Here is a 10,801-nt window from a genome sequence, read left to right as displayed (position 1 = left end):
GCTATTTGTGGATTTCAGCTCAGCATTTAATACAGTTATCCCCCACAAACTGGTTCAGAAGCTGAGTAACCTGGGCTTAGGCAGTTCACAGAAAGTCAGGATGGGAGATCTCACATCATCCACTCTCATCCTGAACACTTGCACACCACAGGGGTGTGTCCTTAGCCCCCTCCTCTACTCTTCATGACTGCTCCCCTATCCATCCTACCAACACCATTGTTGATGATACCACCATAGTAGGACTGATGACTGGCAATAATGAGACAGCACCGAGCACTCTGCCCTCCACATTCACAGGGAGAAGGTAGAGACAGCGGAGAGCTTTAAGTTCCTTGGTGTGCACCTCTCGGCTGACCTCACCTGGACCACACACATCTCCCATTAGGTGGGGAAGGCCCAACAGAGGCTTTACTTCCTCAGCAAGCTGAGGCACACTCACCTCCCTCAACACCTGCTGACCAACTTCTATCGGTCAGCAATAGAGAGCCTCCTGACCTACTGTTCTACGGTGTGGTTCTCCAGCTGTACAGAGGAGAACAGGAAGGACCTGAAAGATCTATTCTATTCTATTCTATTCTATTTACAATTTTCTCCAGACTAACTCATAAAGCCTTTACAATTCATAGCATGTTTCAGTAAATATATGTTATATTGTGCACATGCTCCTGTGCACACCGACACCTGACTCACACCGGCATTGTGGTCAGTCTATTTCTAGAACAATATGATACTGCATGTTCAAATGTATCTGTATTCTGTACACACTCAAATCAAATTGAGTTGTGACATGCCAAAATCTGATAACTGCATCTATAATTTTCTTTTTTTTTTTTTGCATGTCATTGTCAACATCTGTTATACATCACATATGAATGTATTAGTCCTAATTTACTTATTTATTTTCACTTGTTTAATACTGCACATATTTTGCACCACCAACATCCTCTTATCTTTATCATCAGCATTTACATAGTCTTGCATTGCCAGACCTATCTCCACAGTGCTGCATTTACTTAATCCCTACATCTCTATTAAATGTGTTGTTGCAGGGCTGACATTGTCACTGTCTCTATCTCTCTCTGTAACTCACATATGTTGTGCCCAATTGTTTACTGTTGCTACACTGACCTAATTCCACCTCAGGACCATAAAGATTTCCTCATTGATCTCTGTTTTAGTGTGTTAACTATTACATCTGGAAGGCAGCAGGACAGAATAAAATGTTAATCTGGAATATGCTTCACTCCCTTCAGTTGGATTCATAAAGTAGAGATACAAAAGTTCAAAAGGTCCATGTTGCATTATCCTAATCATTACATTACATTATCCTAATCCCTACATGTTGCTGAGGGAACAAGGCTGGAACAAAGGGTCGTAAGACAGTTAATAAGATTTGACCACAGGACAGTGTAGCACACCTAGATCAACCACACTGCAGCTTGCTGTGCACCCTGAGAACAACAGTTAGCTTCTGTGCTTCCTTTTTTCTGCATTTGCTTCTGCAAAAACAGATTTTAGCACATCTATCTTTTCATCAATGCATCTCTACCATAGCACAAAGGTAAGACTGGTTTTTATCATTATTTCTGTGTTTTCATCGTAAGCTGAGAGGGAAAACGTTGCCTATTTAGTCATATTTGAGTTGGGTAGTGTCTTTTTCTGAGCTCAGTTTTTAAAGAATGGAAGAAGAGCATTGGGACTTCAAAAACCATAATAAAGTTGGAATTAAAATAATTTCCAAAACAGGAAGCTCACAATATATCCTTCGTATGTATGGCTGTAAATAGTCACAAACCATGTTGACTTTACTTTGCTTCTGGTATGGCTGTAGATAAGAGAAATAGAATAACAAACCTCATCATTTATATCCATTAAACATATCAGAGCTTCTTGTTTTAGAAAATATTCATCATTGGGCATATATTTTAATGTAAAGCACAACTTCCTGCAGCAACTAAATGTGATACGTGCTGTGTCATTTTGACAGTTACTTGTCTTTGTGTGGATGTGAGCATGTCTGTTTGACAGAGTTCAATTTGATGCTTACAGTACGTTGACGAGGGGCAGAATGGTCTGTGATTGCCATCGTGATTTGCATGTTTTGAGTGCTAAAAAAAATAATCTTTGCATTATTTCATTATTACATTTAAAGGAATGTACTTGCTTGCCTGCTGTTTTTCATTCAGGTATCATAAAAAGTTGGTCTTTGAAGTAAAAGAGGTGAGATAAAATCAAATGAAAGTCAATTTTCCGTTGCTTTTGGTTTCATGGTCTTCACATTTTCTCCGAAATTGTAGCAAATCACTTTAAAAGTCACTATTATGGCAACACATCATATCACTTTAAAATAAGCAGCATCATTTTTTAACATTTAGCTACCAACAAAAGCTCTACTCGCACTGGATGAAAGACTGCCGAAGATATAACTGTGTGTGCTGGCTTGTATTTATGTGTGTCAGAGAGACATCACTGCTGGATGATCCCGCCACGCCAGCAGGTCACTGAGAGTTCACAACAGGAGGGTAGTGACCTCATCACAACCAGCAATCTGCCAAATCCCATCCTGGCTCCTCACCAACACAGAGCCCTTCACAGAGAGCTGCTATTATGCCACAGAAGGTGAGAAAACACTGAGCTCTGTACCTGCTGTCTATGATCAGGCAGCAGGAGTCAAGAAATATTTACCAAAGTGTTATACCATGAAACGATGCAGATAGGTGTTGTTTAACACTGATCAAGTCAAAGGTACACCTTTGACTGAGATTACTGCTAATCTCTCTCAGGGGACCAGTGCTCTCACCCTCTTGTGTCTGAGAAAGCAAAAATAAAGTATATTGATGCAACAAAATCAACAACAAAAAATGTTGTAGTTCTTGAAGCAGTACAAACATTACAATACAGGGGCGTCTGTGGCTCAGGTGGTAGAGCAGTCGCCTACCAACTATCGGAAGGTTGGTGGTTCAATCCCTGGGCAAGACACTGAAGCCCACGTTGCTCCAGATGTGTAAATGTGTGTGAATGTTTATCTGATGAGCAGGTGGCACCTTGTACAGCAGCCTCGGCCACAGTGTATCAATGTGTGTGAATGGTTCCTGTACTATGTTAGAGCGCTTTGAGTAGTCGTTAAGACTAGAAAAGCGCTATATTAATACAGTCCATTTATAAATCTTTGTACCGTTCACAACAAAGTTTGTAAATTAACGGTGTCATTTCAAACTATCCGCATTAATGATTAAATAGCACTCCAGGGAAGAAGGCATGTTATTTTTGGGGTTGCCTATCTCCATCTATTGATCCATCATGTTATCAGTATTTTTTCCATGCATCCTCAGTGGTCTACTGCCCAGAGAGAAGCCGGAGCTGCAGTGTGTGCTGGAACACAGACAGAGAGAGCAGCACAAGCAAAAGGAGGTGGCCTTCTGTCCTCCCTCCGACTTGGAAGTGAAGCTACGCACAACGCTGCAGAAAATACAAGTTGTGAGTATGCTAGTTCAGAAGAAAGACGGAAAACCACACAGCCGGAGGAATACAGCATTTATAATAATCTACTTCCTTTTTGGGCATGTGTGAGAAGCCTGCAGATATTGGTAAATATTATTAGGGAGGATGTCCAAACACAGATGCATCCTGTCTTACAGTACGAGCTGGAGGAGAAGAAGAAGAGCGAGAGCCTGCAGAATGTTCCGGAGTTTGTTCGTGTGAAAGGAACCCTGAAGCGTATCCAAACTTTTTCCTAGTGACAAGAGCAAAGGGACAAATACTGTTACTGTGGAGTCCAGACAAGTTCCTGCTTTATGGTACTGTCAGTTAAAAGATATCCTTGATTGACAACTGCATATATTTCAGATTGGAATAATAAAAATTCATCAGTATTATTTTGAGAATAATGTTCAAGTGTAAGTATTTCCTCTAAAATCTGAATTGTGTAGAGATATTAAGCCAAAAAGTGTGTTCCGCTAGAATCATTCCTAAATATGGCCACAGAAAGTAGGTTATTATATTTCGTAGTACTGTTAAAAAACATTTTAAGACCTCTTGGTAGCAATTCTGCCTTTTGTAGAATATCTTACAAACGTATATGCATTTGACTGATGTATCCTTTCAAACAATGAATATATGAGAATAGAAGTGACAAGAATACACTTAGAATTTTTAATAAAACATCCATGTACGTAAAAACAAACACTGATATTGAATCGTAATCTGCTAGTGACAACAGTGAGAAAATAGTCATGTCATTGTTCACAAAAACGTAACGGACACATAAAAACGAGCATGGACGTACAGTAGCTCTTTTTGCAGCATTCCTCAACTGTTGGTGCTCCAACATATCGTACCCTTTAATCAACACTGTACTGTATTTCACAAGTTTCGGGACACAGCTACTGACATCACACGGTAAGTTCAGAGAGCTTAACACCAGAAAACAAAACAAGTAATCATTGAATAATGATTTATGGACTTTAAAACCATGTTTCTGGTTTACCAAAGTGACCAAGTGACAGCTGGTATTCTATATCAAGTTTCTCAATCTGAATCTGTGGTGTGCTGCAAACAAACATTCACACATAACTTGATAACTGACCTAAACTTTAAAGTGTTACAACATGTTGCCTTGGAAATGTAAATATCCTCACTAGTGCTGACAGTTAAACGTGTTATTAACGGCGTTAACGCAAACCCATTTTAACGGCGTCAATTTTTTTTATCGTGAGATTAACGTTCTTTTTGGCATAGCAAACTTTGTAGTTTTTTTTCCACATGCTGTTGCGACAACTAGCAACTTTAGAAAAACTACAACACCACACTGGATCTAGCTAGACCGGAAACAAAACAACAGGCACGCCGCACACACTTGTTTGAACTTGCGAGCCGGCCAAAGAGTAGTAGGCTAACGTTACGTTTTGACTGGATGGCGAGCGTGAGATGGCGAAATGGATGCCAATTAGATTCTGAATGGAAAGTTTACTTTTAAAAAGTTGCCAAATGGTTCCATTGACAAGACCAAAGTGAGTCTGTGTGTTTTGTCGTTGTGAACTGAGCTATCATCGCAGCACGTCCAGTCTGAAATACCACTTGATGGCCAAGCACACAGCTGATGCCAATTCTCCGCCCCCTCGTCAAAGCCAGGCGACAAAAGCACAAAACCAGGCCGATCCACTTTTCCATGTTGATAAGAGCATTAAAATGAGAAAAAAAGAACTGGACAAAAAGAAATCTAGGGACATTTAGAATAGATAAAAATGTGCGATTAATTGCGATCAATTGTGAGTTAACTAGGACATTAATGCGAGTAATCGCGATTAAATATTTTAATCTTTTGACAGCACTAATCCTCACATAGGCTCCAGTGTAAGGAATAAGAAGGCCTGCTGAATACAACACATTCAACCATTTTCTCGCACACATTCTTTGCACCTCCGAACACATGAAACTTTGTCGTACCGACGACAGTAAACACACGTTTTACATTTAAAAAGTGAACATTTCTTGCCCATTAATTCTGTGAATTATACACGATTTCTCCCAACACAGTTATAAATACAAATTTCACTTGCAAGCAGCAACCACGGCCACTGTTCTTCTATCCCAATACCAGCATGTTGTGTTTGCTGCAGAATAAATTAACAATAAATAAAATACAAATTAAAACAAATAAAATTCAGACATCACGGCAGGTTAAGATTCTCCCGTCTGCGGTTCCCTGTATTATCTACTACAGCGTAAAACAAAGAGGTACAGCAGAAGAAGCACAGACAGAGGAGAGACATAGGCCACCGATGTGGTAAACTGGTGGTGACAGGAGCATGGGTCCGAACAAGAAGGCAAAAGGAGTTTGATGCTCGAAGAGGACAAGGCTGAAGTTGGCTTCCTGTTCTAGAGTTAAGGGGTAATATTTTTCGGCCAATTCAGTTACGCCACTTAAAGTTGTAACACCGATATTAGACATCATAGTAAAAGCTTTAACGTTGTTTAAAACAAACATTCTATTTGCGAAAAACAGGGGGGGGGGGAAGTAGCCTGGTTGACACCAGACCCTTCTCAGTTGTAACTGAGAGTGGGTCTGGGGAAGCTTCATTCGCAGCCCATTTCCAAAGTGGCGTCACCAACGGACGCGGCTCAAATGCCTCTGGGCGCAATTGGATAGTCCTTCAACCAATCAGAGCAACGATCCGGGTGACGTAGCAGCTTGCTGTCGCAGCGCTATCGTCATCGTGTAAAGCCCACCTCAACGGTTGTGATTGGTGCCTCGATTTGGAAAAATTGGAAATGGGCTTGAATGAGCTCTCGGCCTGACGGACTTGAAGAGCAAATCTCAAATTTGCCAGAAGTTTGTCAGGGTTTTCCCAGGGTAGTAAAAAAGTGACTTCATTACCTGTTCTGCATCACAAACAACATTTTATACTGCATGACACATACCATTGAGACTTGAGACTGAAATGTCATTTCTTTTCCTCTATCCAGACCACATTGGACCAGGTGCATATTTTTAATTTGTCAAACCTATTCTAAATTAACATTAAAACTCTAAAGACCGAGCTTAGACCTGCTCCTACGTGATGTAAAAGCAGTGAAATTGTCCTTTTTTTTGTTTTCACAATTAGTAAAAAGGTTTTCCAAATCTAATGGGTTTTTCTATCAACATTAAGGCATTTGCTTTGTTTTCTGGAACCTGTTACATAACTTTAAATTGTGCAACACTAGAGAATTGGTCGAAAAACGTTATTCCCTTACTTTTTCCTGACTCGGTAGAATCCATCAGACAAATCAGAAGACAACTTCAGGGCCTTGTAAAAAGGACAAAAATTAAGGAATGCCATCCTTCCTTTGGCAGCACTGTGAGGGTGGCACACTCCAGTCATACACATAGGACAGCCGCAGCTTGACTTCCTCCTTGCAGAGCCTGCCATCGCGCTGCAGAGTCTGGTGTTTTTCCAACATGTCCTCCAAGCTCTGCTTATGTGTCACCAAGTATTTGTTGTTGCAACCACGCGATTTATACTCTGTGTCAAAGCGTGGGTCATGCGTCCGACGAACGTCCACTGGCGCCAGCCAGGCGCCCAGTGACACATCCTCACTCTGCCATGTCTTGAAGTAGCCTGCGTTAAGATGCACGTAACGTACTAAGTCAGCCGAGAGGATGTAGCCCCCACCCAGTGCGTAGGGCAGGTAGTAGTCACAAAGCTCCCAAGAGCTTTCCCGCCACTTCCCAGCTGTTTTCACGCGCCCTCTCCCTGAGAAGAAGCCCCAATAGAACCGGTTGGGCTCTTTCCCCTTTAGCTCCTCCTTAAGGAGGTCCAAGCGAGCAAATGTGTCATCATCTGCTTTAAGGACAAACTTGAACTCTACATTCTGGTCCAGCCAGGTGTACATGTGCAGCAGCTTGAGTGTTAAGTTCTCGTAAGAATCTCGCAATTCAGGCAGTAAAAGCAAGTCCTTGTGCCTCCCTTGCTCTGTGTTAAGGTTCTGATGGTCCTCGTTGGAAAGTCCCTGAGTTCCCACCACAAACATAGCCAGAACATCAGAGTCCCGCTTGGCCAGCCAGGTGCTGCGGATGATACTCCTCCGCTCTGTGTACTTAGGTCCGGTTGTGATGAGGATCACGAGGAATGCTGACAATTCTTTGGATGTGGAAGGGGGATTATGCTGCTCTGGACGGGATTGCAAAGCATTGGCACGGGGGGCTAAGCCTGGAGGATCCTGGTGGCCCTGTTTCAGGGTTTCTGAGGTACATTTGGCCAAGAAGACCAGAACGACAGCAAAGCTGCACACAGTGCCAATGACCAGGGCTGTCTTGTGGCGGCATACTAGACGCAACAGATTCATGGTGCTGAGTCTGTGGTGAAAAACACAAAAGACTGTTAGCGTTAATGCAATTCAAAATATCAGGTTAATCATCAAAACAACCCAATTAAACTTCAGCCATACTTTCTGCAAGCATTATCAGAAAACTTGTATCAGGTGGCTGACAGAGAATGAGCAAAGAGTTTGTCTTATACTGCCAAATCTGCATTTTGTGTGTTTATCATCTATTGATACATTACATATGTGCCTGAATGAAGGGGCAGTTAGTCACACAGAACTAAATATTTGCTTCAGCTCTTGACAGATGTAAACAAACATAAGCACCAGAAAATATGTCTAGTATGTTGTCTGTCAGTTTGTTTATAGTAGCAAATTACATCACATTGATCGTAGCACCTTCAATTCCTGTTTTAAAATTTGTTAGTAGTGAGGTCACCATTTATGGATTTGCATCACAGATTTTGCCTTGAATAACGGTAGCTATTGAGCAAGTTAGCAAAGTAACCTCACCTCAGCTGCACACCCATGACTTTGTAGCACCACCTCCTTGCTAAGCTTAGCTAGTAGTTGAACTGTAACGTTACACTGTGTGTACGTGTCGCAGCAATGTTGTAAGCAGTAATAAATTACAGAAGATTTGTCAATTTACCGTAGCTAATTGAAAAGTACCCTTTCCCGTGATTGATACAGCCAGAGCGGGCCACAGATGGCAGCTGTGCAGGGCTAACGCTAGCTACCGAGATAAGACCCTCTGCGTACTTTGTAAGCTCACTCCTCTGAATGCAAACACACACAGACTGCTCATATTGGTCTAAACAGGAGATGAAAAACACTAAGCTTAGCGGCGTCGGTCAGGCAGGTTACAAACAGCAGGTTAAATCGTTCGATGGACGAGTTGAGCGGTGTCGATGTATTCATTTTTTTTGTCTTTTAGTGTAACGTTGAACCAGTCACTTTTGTGTGGCAGTGACGAAGAGGAAACGGAAGTGAAGCCCCCGTAATCAGGGAATTAAAGTTTCGCAAAATAAACACTCATATGGACAACAATTTTTGTTTTCTTTTTATATCTGTAGGTTTATATTATTAGAACAAATATAAACCTACACAAGAGAAAAGGGACTAACTCAAAGCCTAACTTTAAAAAAAACTGGACTAGCCAAGAACTGATATGACATCACAATTACATTAAAAATAACGGAGCAAAGTTGAAGTTTTCGTTGTTAAATATGTCATGTGTAATCACAAAACGTATTTGATAAAGGAAAATGAAAAGGGCCAGCAGTTTGAGGAGAGCTGCCGACCAGAGCATGCGCGTTATCGCCAGTGTCTAGCCATAGAGATATTTCCTATGGCTATTTCTCTATCACTCTGGTTTTGCCTTTTACGCAGCGTCAAGTTTGGAGAATAAGACCGGATGTTACATACTTTTGCTTCAGAATAAAAGCACACAAGTAGCCTTTTGGACTTCAGTTACTGCAGTAAATTGAAATTTACTTTTTGTACAGTAGGTCTATTCACAACCAAAAGAATACACATTGAACATTGAATGGATGAATTGAACATGAATTAATGCATCAGAGTTTTGTTTATAAATGAAAATATCAAATTACCAATTAAAGAAAATAACGTGATTCCTAAACACTATTAATTATTTTCCTATATGGTTGCAATTTTAAACTGATTCTAGATCTGCACTCACTAATCATCATTAACGAGTGTGAAATGAGTGTGAAATGCCCACTCCAACAATGTTGAGGCATTTCACACACACATATGAAAATTCGTTAAATGTAACACTTTAAATAGCCCATATCTTTTGTCTTTTAGCAGTGTGTGCATTATCTTAAATAGGCCCATATGTTATGACAATTTAATCGTAATTAATTGCCAAAAATACATAATTTACATTTGGCATTCATAAAGGGCTGAGGATGATTTGTTTTGAAATATGCAAGCGGAAGTTCAATGTTTCATTGCGGGTAGGGCATGACGCTAACAGATTGCAATCGCTAGAAAAATAATGGCCTCATCGTAGTTAAATACTAGCTAGTATGCCGTCTGTATTTAACTTAACATTTAAGAAGTCAACATATTAGCTTGCCATATTTGTCCGTTACAGAAAAGCTTTGTAAAATTACTTCACGGGAACCTCGGTAACGTTAGCTAGCTACCTGACGTTAACGTTGGACGAGGACAGTGGCAAGCGATGACGCTTAGGAGAACCAGCCGACATCCTCCTCCTCGGACATGTCCAGTTTTGCTCGCCATCTTTCTGCTAATTTTGAGTATGCAGTTGGTGAGAGCAGCTTCTGAATATGACCCCTACAAAGTCCTTGGTGTCAGCAGGAGTGCGAGTCAAGCAGAAATTAAAAGGGCATACAAGAACCTCGCCAAAGAATGGTAAGTGATTGACATCTAGTCCCCTGACACGGTAGGCCAGCACATCTTGGCAGCAGCAGATCAGCCATATTCAATTCAGTCACCTGAACCGGTGCTTGTCATCTTAACCCATCACCAGCCTTTGTAACTCTTCATGCCCCAGCAATGACTTATGATGTCCTGTATGGGCTTTTCTTTAGGCATCCAGACAAGAACAAGGACCCTAAAGCAGAGGACATGTTCATTAAGGTTTCTAAGTCATACGAGGTGAGTGAAAATTCATCATCACAACATTTCATACAAGCTCTAGCTGACATTCAGTATGTTTTCTAAGTGGCCTACTCAGTCTGTTACTTTATGGATCATGGTCTTTTTAGTCATTAATAAATTAATAACACAGTCCTCTCACTTGTGCCTTTCATTCTCTTTTGCACACAGATTCTGTCTAATGAGGAGCGAAGGTCCAACTTTGACAACTATGGCCAGATGGATGAAAACCAGCCCTTCGGCCAGTCACAGCATCACGGTTTCCGCGGCTTCCAGAACAGCTTTTACTTTGATGAGTCTTTTTTCCAGTTCCCCAGGTACAGGTTCAGATTTTTTTTTTTTTATCCAT

The 10,801-nt window shown here is 41.1% G+C and overlaps 3 protein-coding genes across 5 annotated transcripts in view; 2 read left to right on the top strand and 1 right to left on the bottom strand.

The window, feature by feature from the left end:
• The first annotated feature begins 1,357 nt into the window (after positions 1 to 1,357).
• LOC144516658 (protein FAM107B) lies at positions 1,358 to 3,889 on the top strand. Its single transcript, XM_078248136.1, has 5 exons — positions 1,358 to 1,561; positions 2,187 to 2,220; positions 2,460 to 2,619; positions 3,333 to 3,477; positions 3,639 to 3,889. The coding sequence occupies exons 3-5, from the start codon at positions 2,477 to 2,479 to the stop codon at positions 3,735 to 3,737; spliced, it is 387 nt and encodes a 128-aa protein (XP_078104262.1). The 5' UTR covers positions 1,358 to 1,561; positions 2,187 to 2,220; positions 2,460 to 2,476; the 3' UTR covers positions 3,738 to 3,889.
• On the bottom strand, positions 3,471 to 8,815 carry b3galt6 (UDP-Gal:betaGal beta 1,3-galactosyltransferase polypeptide 6). 3 transcript variants are annotated; one of them, XR_013501863.1, is made up of 3 exons: positions 8,317 to 8,815; positions 6,736 to 7,837; positions 3,471 to 3,733 (listed from the first exon to the last, which is right to left on the bottom strand). XR_013501863.1 is itself a non-coding variant. In XM_078248133.1 (2 exons), exons 1-2 carry the CDS (start codon positions 8,331 to 8,333, stop codon positions 6,808 to 6,810), a joined length of 1,047 nt encoding a protein of 348 aa, XP_078104259.1. In that variant the 5' UTR covers positions 8,334 to 8,814; the 3' UTR covers positions 5,658 to 6,807. The 3 variants fall into 3 exon arrangements, 2 of the variants coding, with proteins under 2 accessions (XP_078104259.1, XP_078104260.1); XM_078248133.1 differs by lacking the exon at positions 3,471 to 3,733 and having other exon boundaries at positions 5,658 to 7,837; positions 8,317 to 8,814; XM_078248134.1 differs by lacking the exon at positions 3,471 to 3,733 and having other exon boundaries at positions 5,658 to 7,837; positions 8,456 to 8,806.
• A 971-nt stretch (positions 8,816 to 9,786) lies between these two features.
• Positions 9,787 to 10,801, top strand: part of LOC144516656 (dnaJ homolog subfamily C member 16-like) — a 15,148-nt gene continuing 14,133 nt past the window's right edge. Inside the window, exons 1-3 of the mRNA XM_078248132.1 lie at positions 9,787 to 10,206; positions 10,386 to 10,452; positions 10,624 to 10,769. Of these exons, the coding sequence (XP_078104258.1) occupies positions 10,013 to 10,206; positions 10,386 to 10,452; positions 10,624 to 10,769 (407 nt within the window). The 5' untranslated portion in view covers positions 9,787 to 10,012. The remainder of the gene's footprint in view (positions 10,207 to 10,385; positions 10,453 to 10,623; positions 10,770 to 10,801) is intronic.

Source organism: Sander vitreus, chromosome 4 (genome assembly GCF_031162955.1).
Source record: "Sander vitreus isolate 19-12246 chromosome 4, sanVit1, whole genome shotgun sequence".
Taxonomy (NCBI): domain Eukaryota; kingdom Metazoa; phylum Chordata; class Actinopteri; order Perciformes; family Percidae; genus Sander; species Sander vitreus.
Note: the sequence above shows the minus strand (reverse complement) of the source record. Positions and strands in the feature narration are given on the sequence as shown.